Source organism: Hylobates moloch, unplaced genomic scaffold (genome assembly GCF_009828535.3).
Source record: "Hylobates moloch isolate HMO894 unplaced genomic scaffold, HMol_V3 SCAFFOLD_4, whole genome shotgun sequence".
Lineage (NCBI taxonomy): Eukaryota > Metazoa > Chordata > Mammalia > Primates > Hylobatidae > Hylobates > Hylobates moloch.
This window is the reverse complement of record NW_026652279.1, coordinates 24,394,634-24,413,162: the sequence shown is the minus strand read 5'-3', so window position 1 is coordinate 24,413,162 and position 18,529 is coordinate 24,394,634. Positions and strand designations below refer to the sequence as shown.

At 34.9% G+C, this 18,529-nt stretch overlaps 1 protein-coding gene across 5 annotated transcripts in view; it reads right to left on the bottom strand.

Annotated features, from left to right (window-relative positions):
• Window positions 1-18,529, bottom strand: part of GRM7 (glutamate metabotropic receptor 7) — an 890,122-nt gene that overhangs the window by 441,894 nt on the left and 429,699 nt on the right. For all 5 annotated transcript variants that reach the window (XM_032149559.2, XM_032149558.2, XM_058437196.1 and 2 more), the window contains exon 3: window positions 6,208-6,349. In XM_032149559.2, coding sequence (XP_032005450.1) covers window positions 6,208-6,349 — 142 coding nt within the window. The remainder of the gene's footprint in view (window positions 1-6,207; window positions 6,350-18,529) is intronic.

The window sequence follows — 18,529 nt, the reverse complement described above, 5'->3', positions numbered from 1 at the left end:
CAATCTGATTCCCTGGGAACCCCATCAGTTGCCATGCACTGCCCACAGGCACAGAGCTTTTTACTGCCTTATTCATATGTGAATTGCCAGAAGACACTCATTATTGAGGAAAATCTCCATTGCCAAATAGAAAAATTAACAAGGAAATGGAAATGTGTGGGGTGGAGCAGAGATAACATATGGGAAAAAAACAAAATAATGAACACATTTAAATGAGAATGATCATATCTGTAATCAAGAACAATATAAAAAAAACAAGAAACAGCTCTTATTAAAAATATGAAATGAAAATTAAATTAGCATAGATATAAAGTACAGAAAATTCTCTAGAAAGCAAAACAACAACAAAAAGTTGGAAAATAAGAAGAAATAAGATTCTTTTTCCTCTTATCAATAATCAACCCAAGAAGACCTATATCCAGCTAACATTTACAGAAAAAAGAATTTACAGAGAAAATAGAGTAAATCTTTAAATATTATTCTTAATAAATAAAAATCCAAAAAATTGAAAATACAAGTTTTCAAGTTTAAAAACTTAGCCGCATAATGGGAAGAAAATCAAGCATGTCATGAAATATAAGACCTCTGTAAATAATGAGAATGTTCTAAAAGCTCTTCAAGGGAAAATGAGAAGACATGCAAAAAAAATAAGAAATGATATTATTAACCTCTCAAGGGGCCAAAAAAAAAAAAAAGATGGATGATGGATGATGGAGCAATGGCTTCAAAATTCTGACAAAAAGACTTTAAAATTTTAATATTTAACACACAAAGAATCTCAAAACAAATAGAACTTGCATATTTGTTCAGTAGCTGTATTAGATTTTTCCTTCCACAATGAGAACCCTAAGTTCCCTATAAGTTAAGAGTTCTGCAATTCATTAGTCATAACAGCTATTTGTTGTAAATCACTTCTTTACCAGGTATGATGCATTTATTAATAAAAATAAATATGAGGCCACACATTACCATCCTAACTACTAATTAAGGGTAGAGGCAGAATGAGAACATTTTTAGATGTAAAACATATGAAGAAGTTTTCCCTTAATTTACTCTTAAAAAAAAAAAAAAAAGCTACAGGGTATGCTCCAGCAAAATGAGGAAATAAATCAAGAATAAAATTCAGTTAGGGTCCAGAAAAAAGGAAGTGGTAAAACAAAGAGAGAGTGAGAGGAAGAAACTCTTCAAATGATAATAACTGATCCAGATTAAAACAGAATAATGGAAATTTCAGGAAGAAGTATTCAGGAAAAATAAGGCAACTCAGATAATCTTATATATGAACATATGGAGAAAAGTGAAAGGCCTATAACAATAGAAAAAATATTAAAGATAACCATGAAAATATGAAGACTGTCATATTAACTCCAAAAAACAACAAAATGTTTTCCGAAAAAATAGCTACCATAGAAATATGATGCTGTAGTGCATCATATTTATATAATCACAATAATGTAAATACCAGTTTCTGTTAAATTAAAACCCGATAGAATATTGTGACTATAGAGATAGGAGTTCTATTTAACATAAGAATTAGATAATATTTAAAATTAATAATTTAAAAATTGTAACATGTATACATTATGCAGATAAAACCAGAAGAAACAGTTTAAAGAGGTAAAGTAAATGCCAAAAGAGAACAGAACCAGAAAGTATGGTGAGATGGAACAGGAGACTAATGTTTTGCATCAAAAGTACTTAAGTCATATTTTAGGTTTTTTTATGTATTCATTATTTTCATAAAAATAGAACAATCAGCCGGGCATGGTGGCTCACGCCTGTAATCCCAGCACTTTGGGAGGCTGAGGCAGGTGGATCACAAGGTGAGGAGATGGAGACCATCCTGGCTAACATGGTGAAATCCAGTCTCTACTAAAAATACAAAAAATTAGCTGGGCTTGGTGGTGGGCACCTGTAGTCCTAGCTACTTGGGAGGCTGAGGCAGGAGAATGGTGTGAACCCAGGAGGTGGAGCTTGCAGTGAGCTGAGATTGCACCACTGCACTCCAGCCTGGGCAAAAGAGCGAGACTGTCTCAAAAAAAAAAAAAAGAAAAAAGAAAAAAAAATAGAACAATCAAATGTTTATACTTTTGGCCTAGAGATACCACTTTGATAATGTATCCAAAAATGATCAAAGATGCTATCAAAATGTCTGTTCATTACTGGGGTTAACAAACTAAGTACAAAGCAATAGGGAACTGGTTTAAAAAAAAATGACAATACACTCAAAGGATGAATTCTAGAGCAATTAAAAATATACTTAGTTTGATTTCCACAAGGTATCAAACTAGATACTACATGTTAAAAAAGAAAATTAAAATTAAATACATGATAAAAGATTAATTTTCACAAAATAAAAGCTGGCCAAAAATTGCCTATATATGTGCATATATGCATAGTGAAAAGCATAGAATCATATCAAGACACCAAAAATATAGAACAACATACAATTTTTATTAACAAGTTTGGGGAGGTGCTGACAAAGTTTGAAGAGAAAGGTAGGGATAAGCCAAGTAAAACAGGAAAAGAAAGTAAAAACTGATACAAACACAAAAGTTTGTTCAGTTTAATATATTTATGTAAAATTTGGAGGTTGTAAGAATATAATTAAAGCATTTAAAAGTACTTGTGATATGAAATGATTAATCTATAATATGAATTGTAAAAAATGACAAAATTCTATGTGATCTTTACTCTGTTGGGGAAAATTTGTGTATGTATAAAAAAATTTATTGCAAAAATTAAACCAGAATTTTATTAGCAGTTATCTCTGAGTGTTGGAATTGCAGGTTTTATAGAAGATTATTTAAAATTATTGTTTGTGATTATTCTCCTTAACCTTTAATTTTTCTAGCAAACTGGGGGCAAAGTAAAATGTAAGGGTTCCTTTTATTGAAAAAAAAAAAAAAACAATAAATATCTTTATTTCCCAGTGGATTTACAATGAGCATGTGTTCCTTTTATAATCAGAATAAATTATTTTAGAAAAAGAATCCAAGCTTGTCTAAAATCCAAATCATCAATACCCATGACCGATTTAGCACTTATCTCAGCTTTAAAATCTAGATATTAATGTCTTCTCACTGCTAGCCTCTGACAAAGTATTTGAAGCTAATGTTCCAAGAAACCTCAAATTTTCCCATCTACAACGTTATTTCCAAAGAAAGAAATAACGTAACATTATGGGTTATCAGTACACTTCAGACACTGTGTTTAAGATCATGTTTTAGAATACATTTTTATATGCTGTTGGCTTTTAGTACTGTGCTCAAGAATAATTATTGTCATCACTATTATGAATGACAATATACAATAATGTTTAACACACAAACAAGTCCAATGCAAAAAGAATGGGTATAATTATTGAATATAATTATTGAATATAGTTTACATCCAAATATGAAAAACTCACATTACTTGCAAGTCAACAGTATAATAACTAATTAGTTACCAGAACTAATTGCCATACATCTTTTATGTGCCTTGTGCAATCTATTTAAAAATAAACATGAGGCCACATTTTACCAAGGTATTACATATTTAGCAAAAGTGTAAAATGGGTGTTAAAAGGACTTATAAGATGAATAAGAAGGGTATTAGCAGATATTTTTTAAAGTACTGGAACAGAAAGAGTAATATTATGAAAACAAAATCTCATAGAAACCTAAAATACAAAGTGACAAAAAAAGTCATAATTTTATAAGGAGAGAAATAATACATTTAAGGGATGATCAGAATCAGGATCAGTTCTCCAGAACTGGGGAAGGGAATGCTTGAAACAGACTTTGAAGAAGAGACGTAAGTTAGACAGATAACAAGAGAAAAAAACATTGTGAGCAAAGACCATGATGGAGAAGTAATCAGAACAAATCGGAGGGTAAGAGTTATGCATTTTGGATGGGAAATTGGGTGAATGTAGATGAGGCCTAAACTGTAAAAATGAGACCATATATCAAATCACCAGGAAGTTCAGAAAAAAAAGAAGCTTACTAAAAAAAAAAAAGAAAAAAAGCTTACTAAAAAAAAAAAGAAGCTTATTAAATGTGAAGCGTTAGGTTAGGAATTTCATTCACTTGTTCAACGCCATTTATTGAGCTACTATGTCCTGAGCCCTGGAATAGTTATTGAGAATACAAAAGCAAGTCGAAAGAGGCATCATTTCTGCCCTAATGTTTACGAACCAGTGAAGAATACAGACATTAATTAAACAATCCAACAATAAAAATGACACCATTCACATAAACAATGAAACTGAGTTAGTATGAAGAATTTTCCAAAGTGACATTGATCAGAGAAATCTTCCCTGAGAGGACAGCACTAGAGATAGCATTGAGGTGATGAAGCAGGGAAGGAAACATGGGCCAGGGAGGGGGAAAGAATGCATGCAGAATTGGGAGGGAGATCATACCACAGCAGTGTGCCTACAGTAGCAAATCATGAGGGAATTTGGAATAGAATAAGACTAGAAAGGTGAAAAGGCCAGATCACCCGAAAAAGAACTCCAAAGGATGTTCATTTTATTGGTAGGAGACTTGAGGCCTAAAGAACCTGGAAGGCAGTGGTAAGAACTTGCCCAAGGTCAGACAGTGCTCATTATCTAAGAAGCAAGTAATCCTCATTTAAAAATTCAAAACTCTTTCCATTTAACAGCCCTGCCACCACACCTGTGGTCAGAGCTTTATACTAGGAGATGGATGGATTCAGGGGCAGTGTCTAGGATACACAAAGCAGGGACAGAGACAGGTTTGAGATGCTGGTGGTAAAGACATTGAAAAATCCAAGCAGGAATTTAAGGGCCCAGGCCATTAAACCTTTACCTTGAATAAAAGATTCACCTTCAAAGTCAATGATATATTATTTTGAACTATAAGATAGACAAAGATTTAAAACACACACAAATAGCTCTTTCATATCAATGGAAGTGTAAATTGGCATGACTTCTCTGGGAGATAATATTTATATATTTTTAAGAAGGGACATATCTTTATCTTAGAAATTTTTTAATAGGAATTTATTTTATAAATATTTATAATATATAAAAGTATATTTGCATGTTATGTTTTTACCACATTATAAATTTATATATTGTATAACACATTGCAGATTAACATATTTTATATTTATATTTATACACACAGATTTGTGCAAAAGGAAGTTAATTACAGCATTATTTATAACTTCAATAGTCTGTAATCCAAATTAAATGTCAATTAATAAGGGAGCAGTTAGATAAATTACAGTGTCTATATAAAATAAAATTCTGCCTGGCTATTGAAAAGACTGAGTAGATGTATAGGTACTGATATTCAGTGATCTCCATGATAAAATGATACACAAAATACTGAACAGGAATGCACACAATATGCTACCATTTGTGTAAAAACAAGCAGCACATCCCTCTAGCATATATACAGAGTATCTCCACAAGAATATACAAGAAACTTTTAATTATCTATTGTACCTGGAGAGAACTTGTTAGCTATGGGACAAGATGGAGATTGTATGTTTATTTTAAATTTTGTAATCAGGTTTATTTACTCTTTATTCTAAAAATAAAGATTACAAAAATAAATATTCTAAAAATTCTAAAAATAAGGACTCTGGACCAGGTTGGTAGTGATCAGAAAAGAAAGCAAGAGACATTTACATTGTGGAAACATGTCAAAGCTTGTTTCTATGTGGCTTGGCCAACAACACAAGGAACCAGGAAAAAAGCAAAGTCAAGATTACAAGCAGATTTTTGAGTCCAAGAAGGATTAAGTTCTGAAAAGAAAAAAGAAAAAGTGGATTGGAGAATGTAGAGGTAGGACAAGTTTTTGATTTGAACATATTGAAGTTAAAGCACTAGCAATAAAACCAGAATTTTAAGACATTTTTCTTTTACATTAAGAGAACCATTCTTTGGATAAAAATCTGTTATTAATATATCTGGAAAAATTTTTAAATAAAACCACCTTTAAAAGATCTAGAGATTTTTTTTCTGTTTTTACAAATAACTGAATACACTTATTTTGCTAACAGAAGGAAAATACGTGACTGTAACATGCTACGACTATACGTGTTGGGTAGAGGCAAGCACAGACTTTGCCGCTGTATGATTACAGCTTTGATCTTATGCTATCTTTTCCTGTCTCAGCCAGCAGCCTAATCTTTCTCTCTCCCAAAATTGCAACATGCATATTAACAAATGTCACCAGTTATTCTTACTTTATATCCTCGTCATTGGCAAAAATCACGACGGCCCTGGAGTTGGGGGTGTCCAGGAGCTGTCTGATAATTCTATCAAAGTCAATGGTCCTGTCTTTGCGTTCCTGGGGGATTCTCACGGACTGGGCAATGCAGAGTCCACCTGTTTAAGAAAAGAAAACATAGTGTCAATAATGTCTCCACAGAGATGTCAAAGGAGCCCAGGAAGGTAGATGAGGAGGAGATTCTGAATCCTGGATATGCAGTACTTCCTTGATGCTGTTGCTAAGCGAAGACGGCATAAGACATCATGCTGAGTCCTGAGATGTTGTTCATACCTAATGCACTTTCCATGGTATCGCACGACATTCTCTTTATAGTACACTTACAAATATCTAATTATTCCCAGCAATACCAATGATATTACTTCAGAGGAGGCAGGTTTAAGTAGGAAGAAAAAGTGGCTGGGTTGAAGAAGGTTTTTAAAATGAATGCAATACCCCTTACTAACACTACAAAAAGTAAACCACAGTAAACAAACTGGAACAGGTAAAGCTCTGTGTATCTCTGTTACTTTTGTGGTGTTTGCATTCCCAGAATTTTTTTCCCTTTATACCCACCTCTATTTTTAAAGATCAATGCCAGTGGAATAAGTAGAATAAAACTAAAACCAAGAACATCAACTATAGTAAATCACAGTAACAAACACTTATTGACAAAATACTATGTGCCCAAGCCATCATTGAGTGTTTTACAGATATTATCTCATTTAGTCTTCTCAAAAATCTTATGAAGTATTTAGTATTGCTCATTTTATGTTAGGGAAAGGGAGGAATAGAGATATGTTAACTCCCAACTTGTCAGAGCCAATATGATATTAATTGGCATTATGAATTTCAAGATGGAGAAACACGCAACAGTTTAATAAGCAATGTGTATACATCTTACTTCCCTGCTTCTTGCTTAGCAGCTGCTCCTGGATCTAGCATTTTATGAAACACACTTAAAAGCCAGCATCGATGAAAAGGGTAGAGGAAATATTTGTAGAAAAGTCCTAATGGCCGTCCAAGGGGCACAAGACCCAGGGGCAGAGACAGGTAAAAAACCTTACTCTAATGTGTAATGTGTTTAGGAGATATTTGTAATCAACAAGCTCACATCTAGAACATGGACAACTGGGTGGAAGCTTCTAGACTTCCACAAACATAGACAAATATAAAATCAAATACAAAATTAAGCCTTCATTACACTGGAATCCCAATTAGTATTAGCTCACTCTAAGTGTCTCTCAACTTTGAGCATGCACGAAATCACCTGTGGTCCTTCTTTAAACTATAAACACCCAACAAAACTATCAATCATCTTGACCTAATTGACAACCCACACAACAGAAACGCATTTATTCTTTTCAAGCACAAATGCAATATTTATTAAGACAGACCATATTTTGATCCATACCAATAAGATTTTTTAAAGCATAGCAATAATATAAAGTATGTTCTCAGAGTATAACAGAATCAAAGTAGAAATCAATAACAGAAAGATAACAAAAATATCTCCAAACACTTGGAAATTAAACAATACACCACAAAATAATCCATGAGTCAAAGAGAAGTGTCAAGGTAAATTTTAAAATATTTTGAGCTAAATATAAATGAAAGTACAATATATCAGTATTTGTAAGTTATAGCTAAAGCAGTGTTTAGATGGAAACATAGCATTGTGTGTTTATATTAAAAAAGAAGAAACATCTAAAATCAGCAACCTAAACATTCACTTTAAGAGAAAATAACTGAGTAAATACCAAAAAAAGCAGAAAGCACATAATAAAAGGAAAAGCAAAAAAATCAATGAGTTTGAAAACAAATATAATAGAGAAAAACAATGAAATCAAAAGCTGCATTTTTAGCAGAGCATGATTGTGAAAACCTACAGATCCATTACTCAAGAGACTGAGGAGGGAGAGTCACTTAAGCCCAGGAGTTGGAGACCAGTCTGGGCAACATAGCAAGATCCCAGCTTTTTTTTTTTAAAAAAAAAAGCTGTTTTTGAAAATATAAATAAAATTGATATTTATGAAATGTAGACTGAGACAAAAAGGGAGAGCCAACAAATGACCCTATTTAGGAATGAAAGAAGGGTAACCCTGATGATCTCATGGGTATCAAAATATAATATGAGGATATTAGTAATAACTCTACATCAATAAGTTCAGCTATGTAAATGATATGAAAGAATTTCTTGAAAGATACAAAGTGCCAAAACTGAATGCATAGTAATCTGAATAGTCCTATGTAAATTAAAAATGCCAAATTCGTCGTTTAAAAACCTTTCAGAAAATAAAGATTCAGGCTCAGATGGTTTAACTGATGAATTCTATCAGTGAATGAATACATAAAACATGATCTACATAATCTCTTCCAGAAAATGGAAGAAGAGAGAACATAACTCATTTTATGAGGTATTACCTAATACCTAAACCAGGAAAAGATATTACCAAACAAAAATAAAATATAGACAATATTACTTGGAACATATTTGCAAATATTCTTAAAAATATGTTAACAAAACAAATCCAGCAATACATTTTAAAAAAGATAATACATTAAGATTGAGTGGGTTTTACTCAAAGAACAAAAGGCTAATTTATTATTTGAAAGATCAATCATTATTATTTACATATTGTCAGACTAAATAAGAAAAACCATGAGCACCTTAATACATGCAGAGAAAGTACTTAACAAAATTCTATATATATATATATATATTTATAATAACAATACTAAACTCTGTAAACTAGAATTAGAAGAGAATTTCTTTAGCCTAATAATAGGCATCTATAAAAAGCCTACAGCTAGCATCACATTTAATAGTAAGAGACCACAGGGCAAGGTTGCCCTATCGTGTTCAATACTGTACTATAAACCCTTGCCAAAATGAGGGGAGGGGAAGAAACAAACTATATACATGTTTCAAAGGAAAAAGTAAAATCAGTTCTATTTACATATGACAGAGAAATCCCCCCCCCCAAAAAAAGCTATCAAAATACCTCCTAGAATAAGTGCCTTAAACAAGGTTGCAGGATATGAACTCAATAAACAATAATCGATCATAGCAAGAACTACTGAATTTTACATTGAAACACAATGCCATTTAATAGTATCATGGAAAAACCAGTCCTGCTTAGGCAACAAAATATGTACAAGGTCTGTGTGCTGAAAACTATAAAACATGGCTAAAATACATTTTTAAACATGTAAGTAAATTCTTCCCAAATCTATCTACAGATTCAACGCTACCTAGAGCAAACTCAGTAAACTTTTTATTTTATTTTATTTTTGTAGACCTCAACACCTAACTTAACATTTATATGGAAAGGTAAAGGAAATAGTCAAAACAATTCTGAAAAGTAAGAAAGTTAGAGATTCACACCACCTAAGTTTAAGACTTACTTTCAAGCTACAGGAATTAAGCAGTGTAATGTTGGTAAAAAGTATAGACAGTTGAATCAACGGAAGAAAATAGAGGCTCAGAAGTATACCAACACAAATATAGTCAACTGATTGTTGGCTAACATGCAAAGGAACTCAAAGGAAAAAGAATAGGCTTTTCAACAAATGATGCCAAAATAATTGGATTTTCTTATTCGGAAATAATAAACCTTGCCTTATAGCTTATACAGAAATTAACACTAAATGGATAAAAGACCCAAGTGTAAAATATAAAGCTAGAAAACTTTTAGAATAAAACAAAGGGAAAATCAAAATGACCTTGGGTTTGGCAATGAGTTTTTGAATATAATATCCAAAGCACAATCTATAAAGAAAAACGTGATAAATTGGATTTTATGAAAATTTAAACCTTTTGTTCTGTGAAAGACAGCATTGAGAAAACGAAAGCACAAGCCAGACAGTTGGTTAAAAGTATATGTTTGATAAAAGAATGTATCCAGTATATATAAATAACTCTTAAACTCCACAATAAAAACAAAAACAGAAAAGATCTGAATTCACTTACAGAAGAGCTTGTGAAGCACATTTCTGATCCCCACTTCTAGAGATTCTTACTCAGTCAGTTTGCGTAAAGCCTGTGAATTTGTAATTGGCACAGGTTCCCAGGTGATGCTGATGATGCTAGCTTAGGGCCCACGCTGCTCTAGGTGAAACTGCTGCAGGTGGTCAGATTTTGAGGCATATTTACCTGGGTGTCTCCATATTGGTTGCAGCCTACTCAGGTAGAAGTAGAATGTGTTCAATGATATTCTAGCCAAACATTTTTTTTTTTAGGGAGCTCTTATGAAGGTGGCATAGAGTAAAGGAAGGAAAGGGTAAATTATTGTACTTTGTTATAAAGCTCCCAATGGTACAGAGAGCCAGCAACAGACATATCCCTGGGCAATGGCGACTACAGTCTCAATGTCATGATTCCTCCAAGTCTGGAAAGCATTATGGAGGATGGAGGGATGAAACCATCTGCAAACTGTCCTGGGACTCCTGGGGAGAAGAAATGGCTACTTTACCACCTTCTCAGCAACAGAAGGGGTAGAATTTTGGATGGAAACCCAGCTTCTCATCAGGATTCAATTACAGCTGAGTGATTAAGCAAATTGGAGCAAACTCCATTTGGCAACATGTCTAGTAGAAGGGCAGTCTGCAAACATGGATTGAGGGCTCACCCGCTGTACACTAGGGGAACCGATGTGCGGAGTTTCATGATTGCAGAATTGAGAAGCTCATCCCCTCTTACAGGGAATGGCCCACAGGTGGGCAAAATTAAACACCTCAACAGAAGAGAGAGATTGGCTATTAACATGGTAATGGGGATAAACCTGTTCATAAAGCTAAAGTGTAAAGAAAATTGGAAAACAGAGAAAGAGAAATAAACATGCTGTTTTGATCATCAGTTCTTGGAAGGCTTGAATTGTACCTGCTGGAAAGACAATCCATCCCTTATTTGTCTCAGATCCATAAGATAATGTGGCAGGTTTAAAATTTCACTTACATTGTAAGTAGATGACTTCAACATAAACATTCAAGCCACACCAAGTGTGTCACTGTGAGACAATAAGGATGGTCCCATGTATCTACCAGCAAAAAATGGAATTGTTCATGGCACACAGACACACACATACCTGGTATTAGAATATCAGTTAGCTTATTTCTCAGTAATGGTGATAATTCAGCACACTACATTCTCCCTCTGACACACGGAAAATCTAATCAGAGTTTGATGCTGCCAGTTGGTATTGCAATTGCCAAATTAATTCACACTTCTGTGGGGAGCCAACAAGTAGGGAGAACCAGAAAGTCTCATCGTAAAGGTGGCAATTGAAAAGCCATGACAGATAGGACAACTCCATCATAGCACCTCAGCTTTCACTGAGAATGTCCGCTGTCAAAGGCTTGAGAGAGTGATGATACATCCAAGAGAGATACATACAAGCCACTGAAGTAATGAAAAGAATTTCAGAGTCCCAGAAATCAATCTGCTTCTTGATTTAGAGCTGAACACTGGTCAGTTTTCTGTCTGTGCATGGTAGCTAGCAATCTTAACAGCAAGAAGAATCTCAGGAATCACACCACAGATGCTTTCCAATGAAATACTTTTTTCTCCCAAATGATTATGAATTATTTTTAATCTAATAAGCAGAAACAACAGAAAACAATTTAAAGCCTGCAACTCAATCCTGAGAGAGCTGATACACAATACAGTTCTATTGATGATTCTATTATTTAGATATGCCAATTAAATTTAGCAAATATTTACTGAGACTATTATATGAAAAGCTCATTTTTTTTTTTTTTTTTTTTTTTTTGAGACCATGTCTCGCTCTTGTCCCCCAGGCTGGAGTGCGATGGCGTGATCTCAGCTCACTGCAACCTCCGCCTCCTGGGTTCAAGCAATTCTCCCGCCTCGGCCCCCAGAGTAGCTGGGATTACAGGCGCACACCACCACGCCCAGCTAATTTTTGTATTTTTAATAGAGATGGGGTTTCACTATGTTGGCCAGGCTGGTCTAGAACTCCTGACCTTGGTGATCTGCCCACCTCAGCCTCCCAAAAGTGCTGAGATTACAGGCATGAGCCACCGCATCCAGCCTCAATTTTTTTTTTTAAAGAAATAATACATATAAGCAATAGAAGAAGCCTTAGAATACCCACACCCACTTCTCCATTACACGTGGAGAAACTGAGATCCAAAGAGTTTAACAGAGACAATATTAATCATAGTTGAAAGACTGGGTCTCATGAGTTCTGTCTATGTGTTGATGCTATTCTAAGTACTTCTTATCTACTAACACATTCAATGATTATACCACCTCATGAGTCAGGAGAAAAACAGAGGCATTCTGAAGTTAAATAACTCACCTCAAATCACAAATTGAATGGCAGAGTAGTACTGAGGTTTTCATCTTTCAATACTTTAAGCTAAATGACCAGGTAGTTATCTGTCCTCACATACTCCACAGATTAAGAGGAGAAGAGGATACATATTATAAAAGGAGATAAAGACACATATAACATGTCTTGTTAGAGAAATCGTCAAAGATTTTATAAAAGAAATTCAATTTCAAATGAGATGTTAAATGTCTGTGAAAGGAAGGATACTTAATGGAGGGAAGAGAGGGGTCAACTTTAAAAGGTCAAGGTCATTGTGAATAAGACTGTCCAACCCTCCTGTATTAGTGTGTTTTCATGCTGATGACAAAAACATACCCAAGACTGGGTAATTTATAAAGAAAAAGAGCTTTAATGAACTCACAGTTCCACATGGCTGGGGAGGCCTCACGATCATGGCAGAAGGCAGACAAGCACATATTACATGGCAGCACACAAGAGTAAAAATGAGAACCAAGCGAAATGGGTTTCCCTTTAAAAACGATCAGATCTCCTGAGACTTATTCACCACCATGAGAACAGTATGGGGGAACTGCCCCCATGATTCAATTAGCTCCCACTGGGTCCCTCTCACAACATGTGGAAATTATGAGAGCTACAATTCAAGAGGAGATTTGGGTGGGAACACAGCCAAACCATATCACCTCCATTTCCCCTCCCATCTTTGCTGATAGATTCCTGGTTTTAGGGTGGTGAGGTATCCAGTCCCATACAAACACTCATCACTGATCACAGTCGAAAGGGATCAAGTATGTTTCCCAATCTCCCAGCCTCTTTTCAAGTACAAGTAATCATGTGACCCACAAAACAGGCAGAAATTCCCTGGAGTCAGTTCTGGGAAAAGTTTTACTCCCTTGGTAAACATAGACAGATGGAGGGATTGAGAGAGAGAGAGAGAGAAAGCTGGCATGACTTTTCCTCTAACCCTGTATATATTATGATGTCTGCACTACTACTTTCCTCTTGGCACCACTAGGCCACAGCAAAAGGATGACCAACTCCTTAAAACTGGTAAACCAGAAAAAGAGAGAGAACCAGAGTCCCTGATGTCATGCATCATTGAACAGAATAAATACTTTTAGCACCCACCTACTTTCTGATATGGGAGAAAATGAAACACCTTTTCGTGTCAGCTCGCAGCAGTCAGTTTTCTCTTATTTGCAACTGAACAAAATCCTAAATGATCTTTGCCTCAAAAGATTCCAAGCTCAGTATAGAAGGACGAGAAAATTCCTGAATATTAAAAAAAAAAAAGTCAAGAAAATTACAAAGCTGAAGAGTCCCAATGAATCACTGCTGCAGTGAGGATGCTGGGAAGAGGGTGTGGCTGGCACCTGCATGGATTTGTGGACAAGATTGTTAGGTGAGAGAGGGAGACAGAGTGGAACAGTGTAAATGGCCACAAAGAAACTGGAACAACACCTGGGGGTGGGGAGGGGTGGACAAAGATTTTGGTGATAGAGGCACTGAGAGTTAAGAGTACAGGGTTCTTGATCTTTCTTAGCCTCTCTCTATGTGATCTTTGACACATCCATACCCCTTTCTAGATTGCCAAGAGAGAGAAGAAAGAAAGAAGGTAGGAAGCAAGGACAGATGAACACCCCCAAAAGTGTTCAGCAGCCAGAATGTAGAGAGCATTTTGGGGAACATGGAGAAATAAGCATGGTTGCAGTAAATTATAATAAATAGCAGAGGTTACGCTGGTGGGGATGGGGTGGAAGTACACAAGACTTCCTAACACAAACCACAGGAAACTGAATACTAGATAAAAAATTCTCTGTCCCCTGCCAGTGAGGACCACACCTCTCATTCTGAGCAGAATGCATGTGCTATCTGCACATGCTAATGAGATGTGAATCCATCATATCTTTCAGCCAAGAAATGTTGAACAGCAAGTCTCTATAAAATGTATTCAGGAATTTTATCATTTTATCTCAGGCAATATTTTGCCTGAGAAACATTTGCATTATACTTTAGGACGTGTTGAGGTTTAAAGCAATCTTGGACAAAGCTATATGTATGCTAGCTGACTTAACCTTAAAATCTAGGAACTAAAAGAACACTTAGAACAACGCTTCCATTTTACAGATGGTGAAATTGTTCCAGAAAGGAGAAATGATTGAGCAACTCTGCATCAGAGCTGAGGCTGCAATTAAGTTTTATTGATTTCTGATGTCGTACTCCTTTACTTTGTGTTGATACTTTGTGAGTTACTTTCTTTGCCATTTTTAGATTCATGTATTCATTTAAAAAATATTTATTAAGGAACTTTCATATTTCAGGCATTCTTTTAGTTGCTGTGATTGGGATATAGAAATTAATATAAAATACAAACATCTCGCTCCCACCGGGATATATACTAATAAGACAACTTTTCTTTTTTTATTTTTATTTTTATTTTTTATTTTTATTATACTTTAAGTTCTAGGGTACATGTGCACAACGTGCAGGTTTGTTACATACGTATACATGTGCCATGTTGGTGTGCTGCACCCATTAACTCATTATTTACATTAGGTATTTTTCCTAATGCAATCCCTCTCCCCTCCCCCCACCCCACGACAGGCCTCGGTGTGTGATGTTGCCCTTCCTGTGTCCAAGTGTTCTCATTGTTCAGTTCCCACCTATAAGTGAGAACATGTGGTGTTTGGTTTTTTGTCCCTGTGATAGTTTGCTGAGAATGATGGTTTCTAGTTTCATCCATGTCCCTACAAAGGACATGAACTCATTCTTTTTTATGGCTGCATAGTATTCCATGGTGTATATGTGCCACATTTTCTTAATCCAGTCTATCATTGATGGACATTTGAGTTGGTTCCAAGTCTTTGCTGTTGTGAATAGTGCCACAATAAACATACATGTGCATGTGTCTTTATAGCAGCATCATTTATAATCCTTTGGGTATATACCCAGTAATGGGATGGCTGGGTCAAATGGTATTTCTAGCTCTAGATCCTTGAGGAATAGCCACACTGTTTTCCACAATGGTTGAACCAGTTTACTTTTCTTTTTAATTCCCTTTCAAGACTATAATGACCTCTGCAAATGATCTAAGCTTAGATGACAAACAAAATCCCAATAAGAAACATCACATTCTTTACAACAGCTGGTATCTTGGCAGGTCATGAGTGGGTTACTCAAGTTTGTGCTCTAATTCAAGAAATCTTTGGAAAGCAAGCTGTTCCTTTCCCTGAACAAGAACTAAAAATTGGTTGAATTTTACAGTCACTGGTTTTCCCTGTGATTTGAACAGGCTTGGCAGTCAGAATCAATTGTCACTGGTCTCCAAGCAGATTCTCTGTAACAATGTCCTACTATGCATCCTTGGACAATAAAAAGGAGGTCAATTCATGAGGTTAAAACATGGCAGGTATTTACAAGTGATGGTTCTCATTTCTTCAGTCTCACCTGGATGTATATGGGGAAAAAGAAGCAGGTATTTTTATCATTCAAGTCATGACAATTAGGGGATAATAGGATAACATGTCCATGTGGGATCCATCCAGAAAATTTCAAATCAGTGGGATTTTAGAGCAGGCATATACATACACTATTTCATTACACTTCTAAGACAGTGGTTCTCAGGATATCATCGGACCTTTGTGAATTATCTAGTAATCGGTGTGTACATGTCTTACAGTATTATACTACAGTAGTTTTAAAAATTATCTATATACTGCTACTTTCCATTAATAATTTAATAAGTACTTGTGTCATTCTTCATTGCTTCTTTCACTAAAGTCATATCTCTCCCTAACAATAACTGCTTTTATTGGTTCCAAAGCATTTTTAATGCCTCCATTCTTATTTGAACACTGCCATGTAATACCAGAGATAGACAGAAGTAGGGGTATGGGTCCACTTTACAGATGAGATGACTGGAGCTTGGAACATAGCTTTGTCCAATGCTACATAGCTAAATGCAGGACCAGGGCAAAAATTGAGAAACATGACTCTCATCTAGAGCTATGTTCCTAACAGTTCTTATAAATTCTGATATGATTTCCTTCACTTCCTACCCCTCGCTCTTTCCTGCATCACATTCCTATCAATGAGTCAATAAAACAGAATAAATGGAAAGCTTGTAACTCCAGTATGGTATTCTAGGCTATCAAAGTCATCTAAATGGTAAAAAAAAAAAAAAAAATTAACTCTTTTGTAATAGCATCTTTTCATTTGGTGAATTAGTGCCAGATATTTTACCCCAACTCATCCAGACAAACAAATACATCTCCCTTTGTATATCTTTAAAGGAGAAGGATTGAGTCTTTATCCTGTCAACAGGAATGGGCATAACATATATTCAGATCTCTAGGCTTGTTACATATGGTAAATGTAATGTTTAAATACACAGAATTTAACTTTGTAAAGAAATATAAAGAAAACATTACTGTCATATGATTATAATATCAATTTGGATAACAGCTTGCCACATTAGATATCAAAATTAGAGTTATAAAACCTGATTAGTCTTCATCGAATTAGGGACCTCTGCATGCTAAATGATAAATTGAGCTTTAAGAATTGTGCTATTTTCCAGCATCTTTATCTGCAGCTCTTTTTCCTCTTACCTTTAGTGTCTCTGCTAAGATATATTAGTCCCGCAGCAAACTATTACCTCTCTTAAGACTTGAAAGAGTACACATATCAATTAGAGCAATTTTTTAAAATTTGAGATTTATCATTGTTAAGGAAACCTTGCTATTTATTGGTATGTATGTCCCAAAGCAAATAAGTGGAAACAAATAAATCCAGCTTTTAGTGGCTTAAAAAACTGTGTCACTCTCATATTTTTCAGAAAGCCCAGAGAAAATTATTCCCCTTCTTACTCAGGAGTGAAATATTTAAGACTTTTATCAGTTACGCTTCTTAAGTACAACAGGTAAACAAAGATGCCAGTTAACATCACATTCTTCATCTCTGAGATCAAAGCAGATAACTTTGGGTAAATGCTCCCCAAGTCCCAGAAGATCGATTGAGTTGTTAACAACAGAGGGCAAAGAGTTCATTGAGTTTTCTAAGTGTATGAGATAAAACAAGACATTTGAAGCAGATTTCTCCATCTTCCAATTTACTGGCCTTCTCTTGAAGTCTTGCTCATCCTCTTTCTGTTTTCTTTAGAAAATTCCAACAGAAGTCAAGTCACAAAAGGGGCTACCAAGCTTAAAAATTCAATACTTAGGTTCTTAGATCACATCTGAGAGTTTGAAAGATTTTTCTGCAGTAAATATCTCCAGATGACGTTAGTATACTTATTTGCAAAATAGATGTGAGCTTACTGGCAGAATTATTCTGAAAATAGCTTTATTTATCTCTACCTATAGGATCAACCATGCCAGTTTTTGGGAGTGGAAGGGGAACAATTTTTCTGTCCAGGAATCAGGAAACAGATTCAGCTCCAGCCATTGCCCAAGTGATTTACCCCAAACTGTGCCTGATAAAGCCAAAGTCCTATCTAAGATGATGCTAACTGTTCATTTGAAGCCAACGTAACATTATTTTTGCCACAGGATTTGCAAATATATTTGTCTTTTGTGGCATATTCAATGATAATGTGTTTTGATAATAGACATGAAAGATTTTTCATTCTCAAAAACAGAGTGTACTCAAAAGAGGAATAAATAAAATCATACCTTTTGGCTTAGGATTGACTTGGCGATGCGGGCTCTTTTTTGGTTCCATATGAACTTTAAAGTAGTTTTTTCCAATTCTGTGAAGAAAGTCATTGGTAGCTTGATGGGGATGGCATTGAATCTATAAATTACCTTGGGCAGTATGGCCATTTTCACGATATTGATTCTTCCAACCCATGAGCATGGAATGTTCTTCCATTTGTTTGTATCCTCTTTGATTTCATTGAGTAGTGGTTTGTAGTTCTCCTTGAAGAGGTCCTTCACATCCCTTGTAAGTTGGATTCCTAGGTATTTTATTCTCTTTGAAGCAATT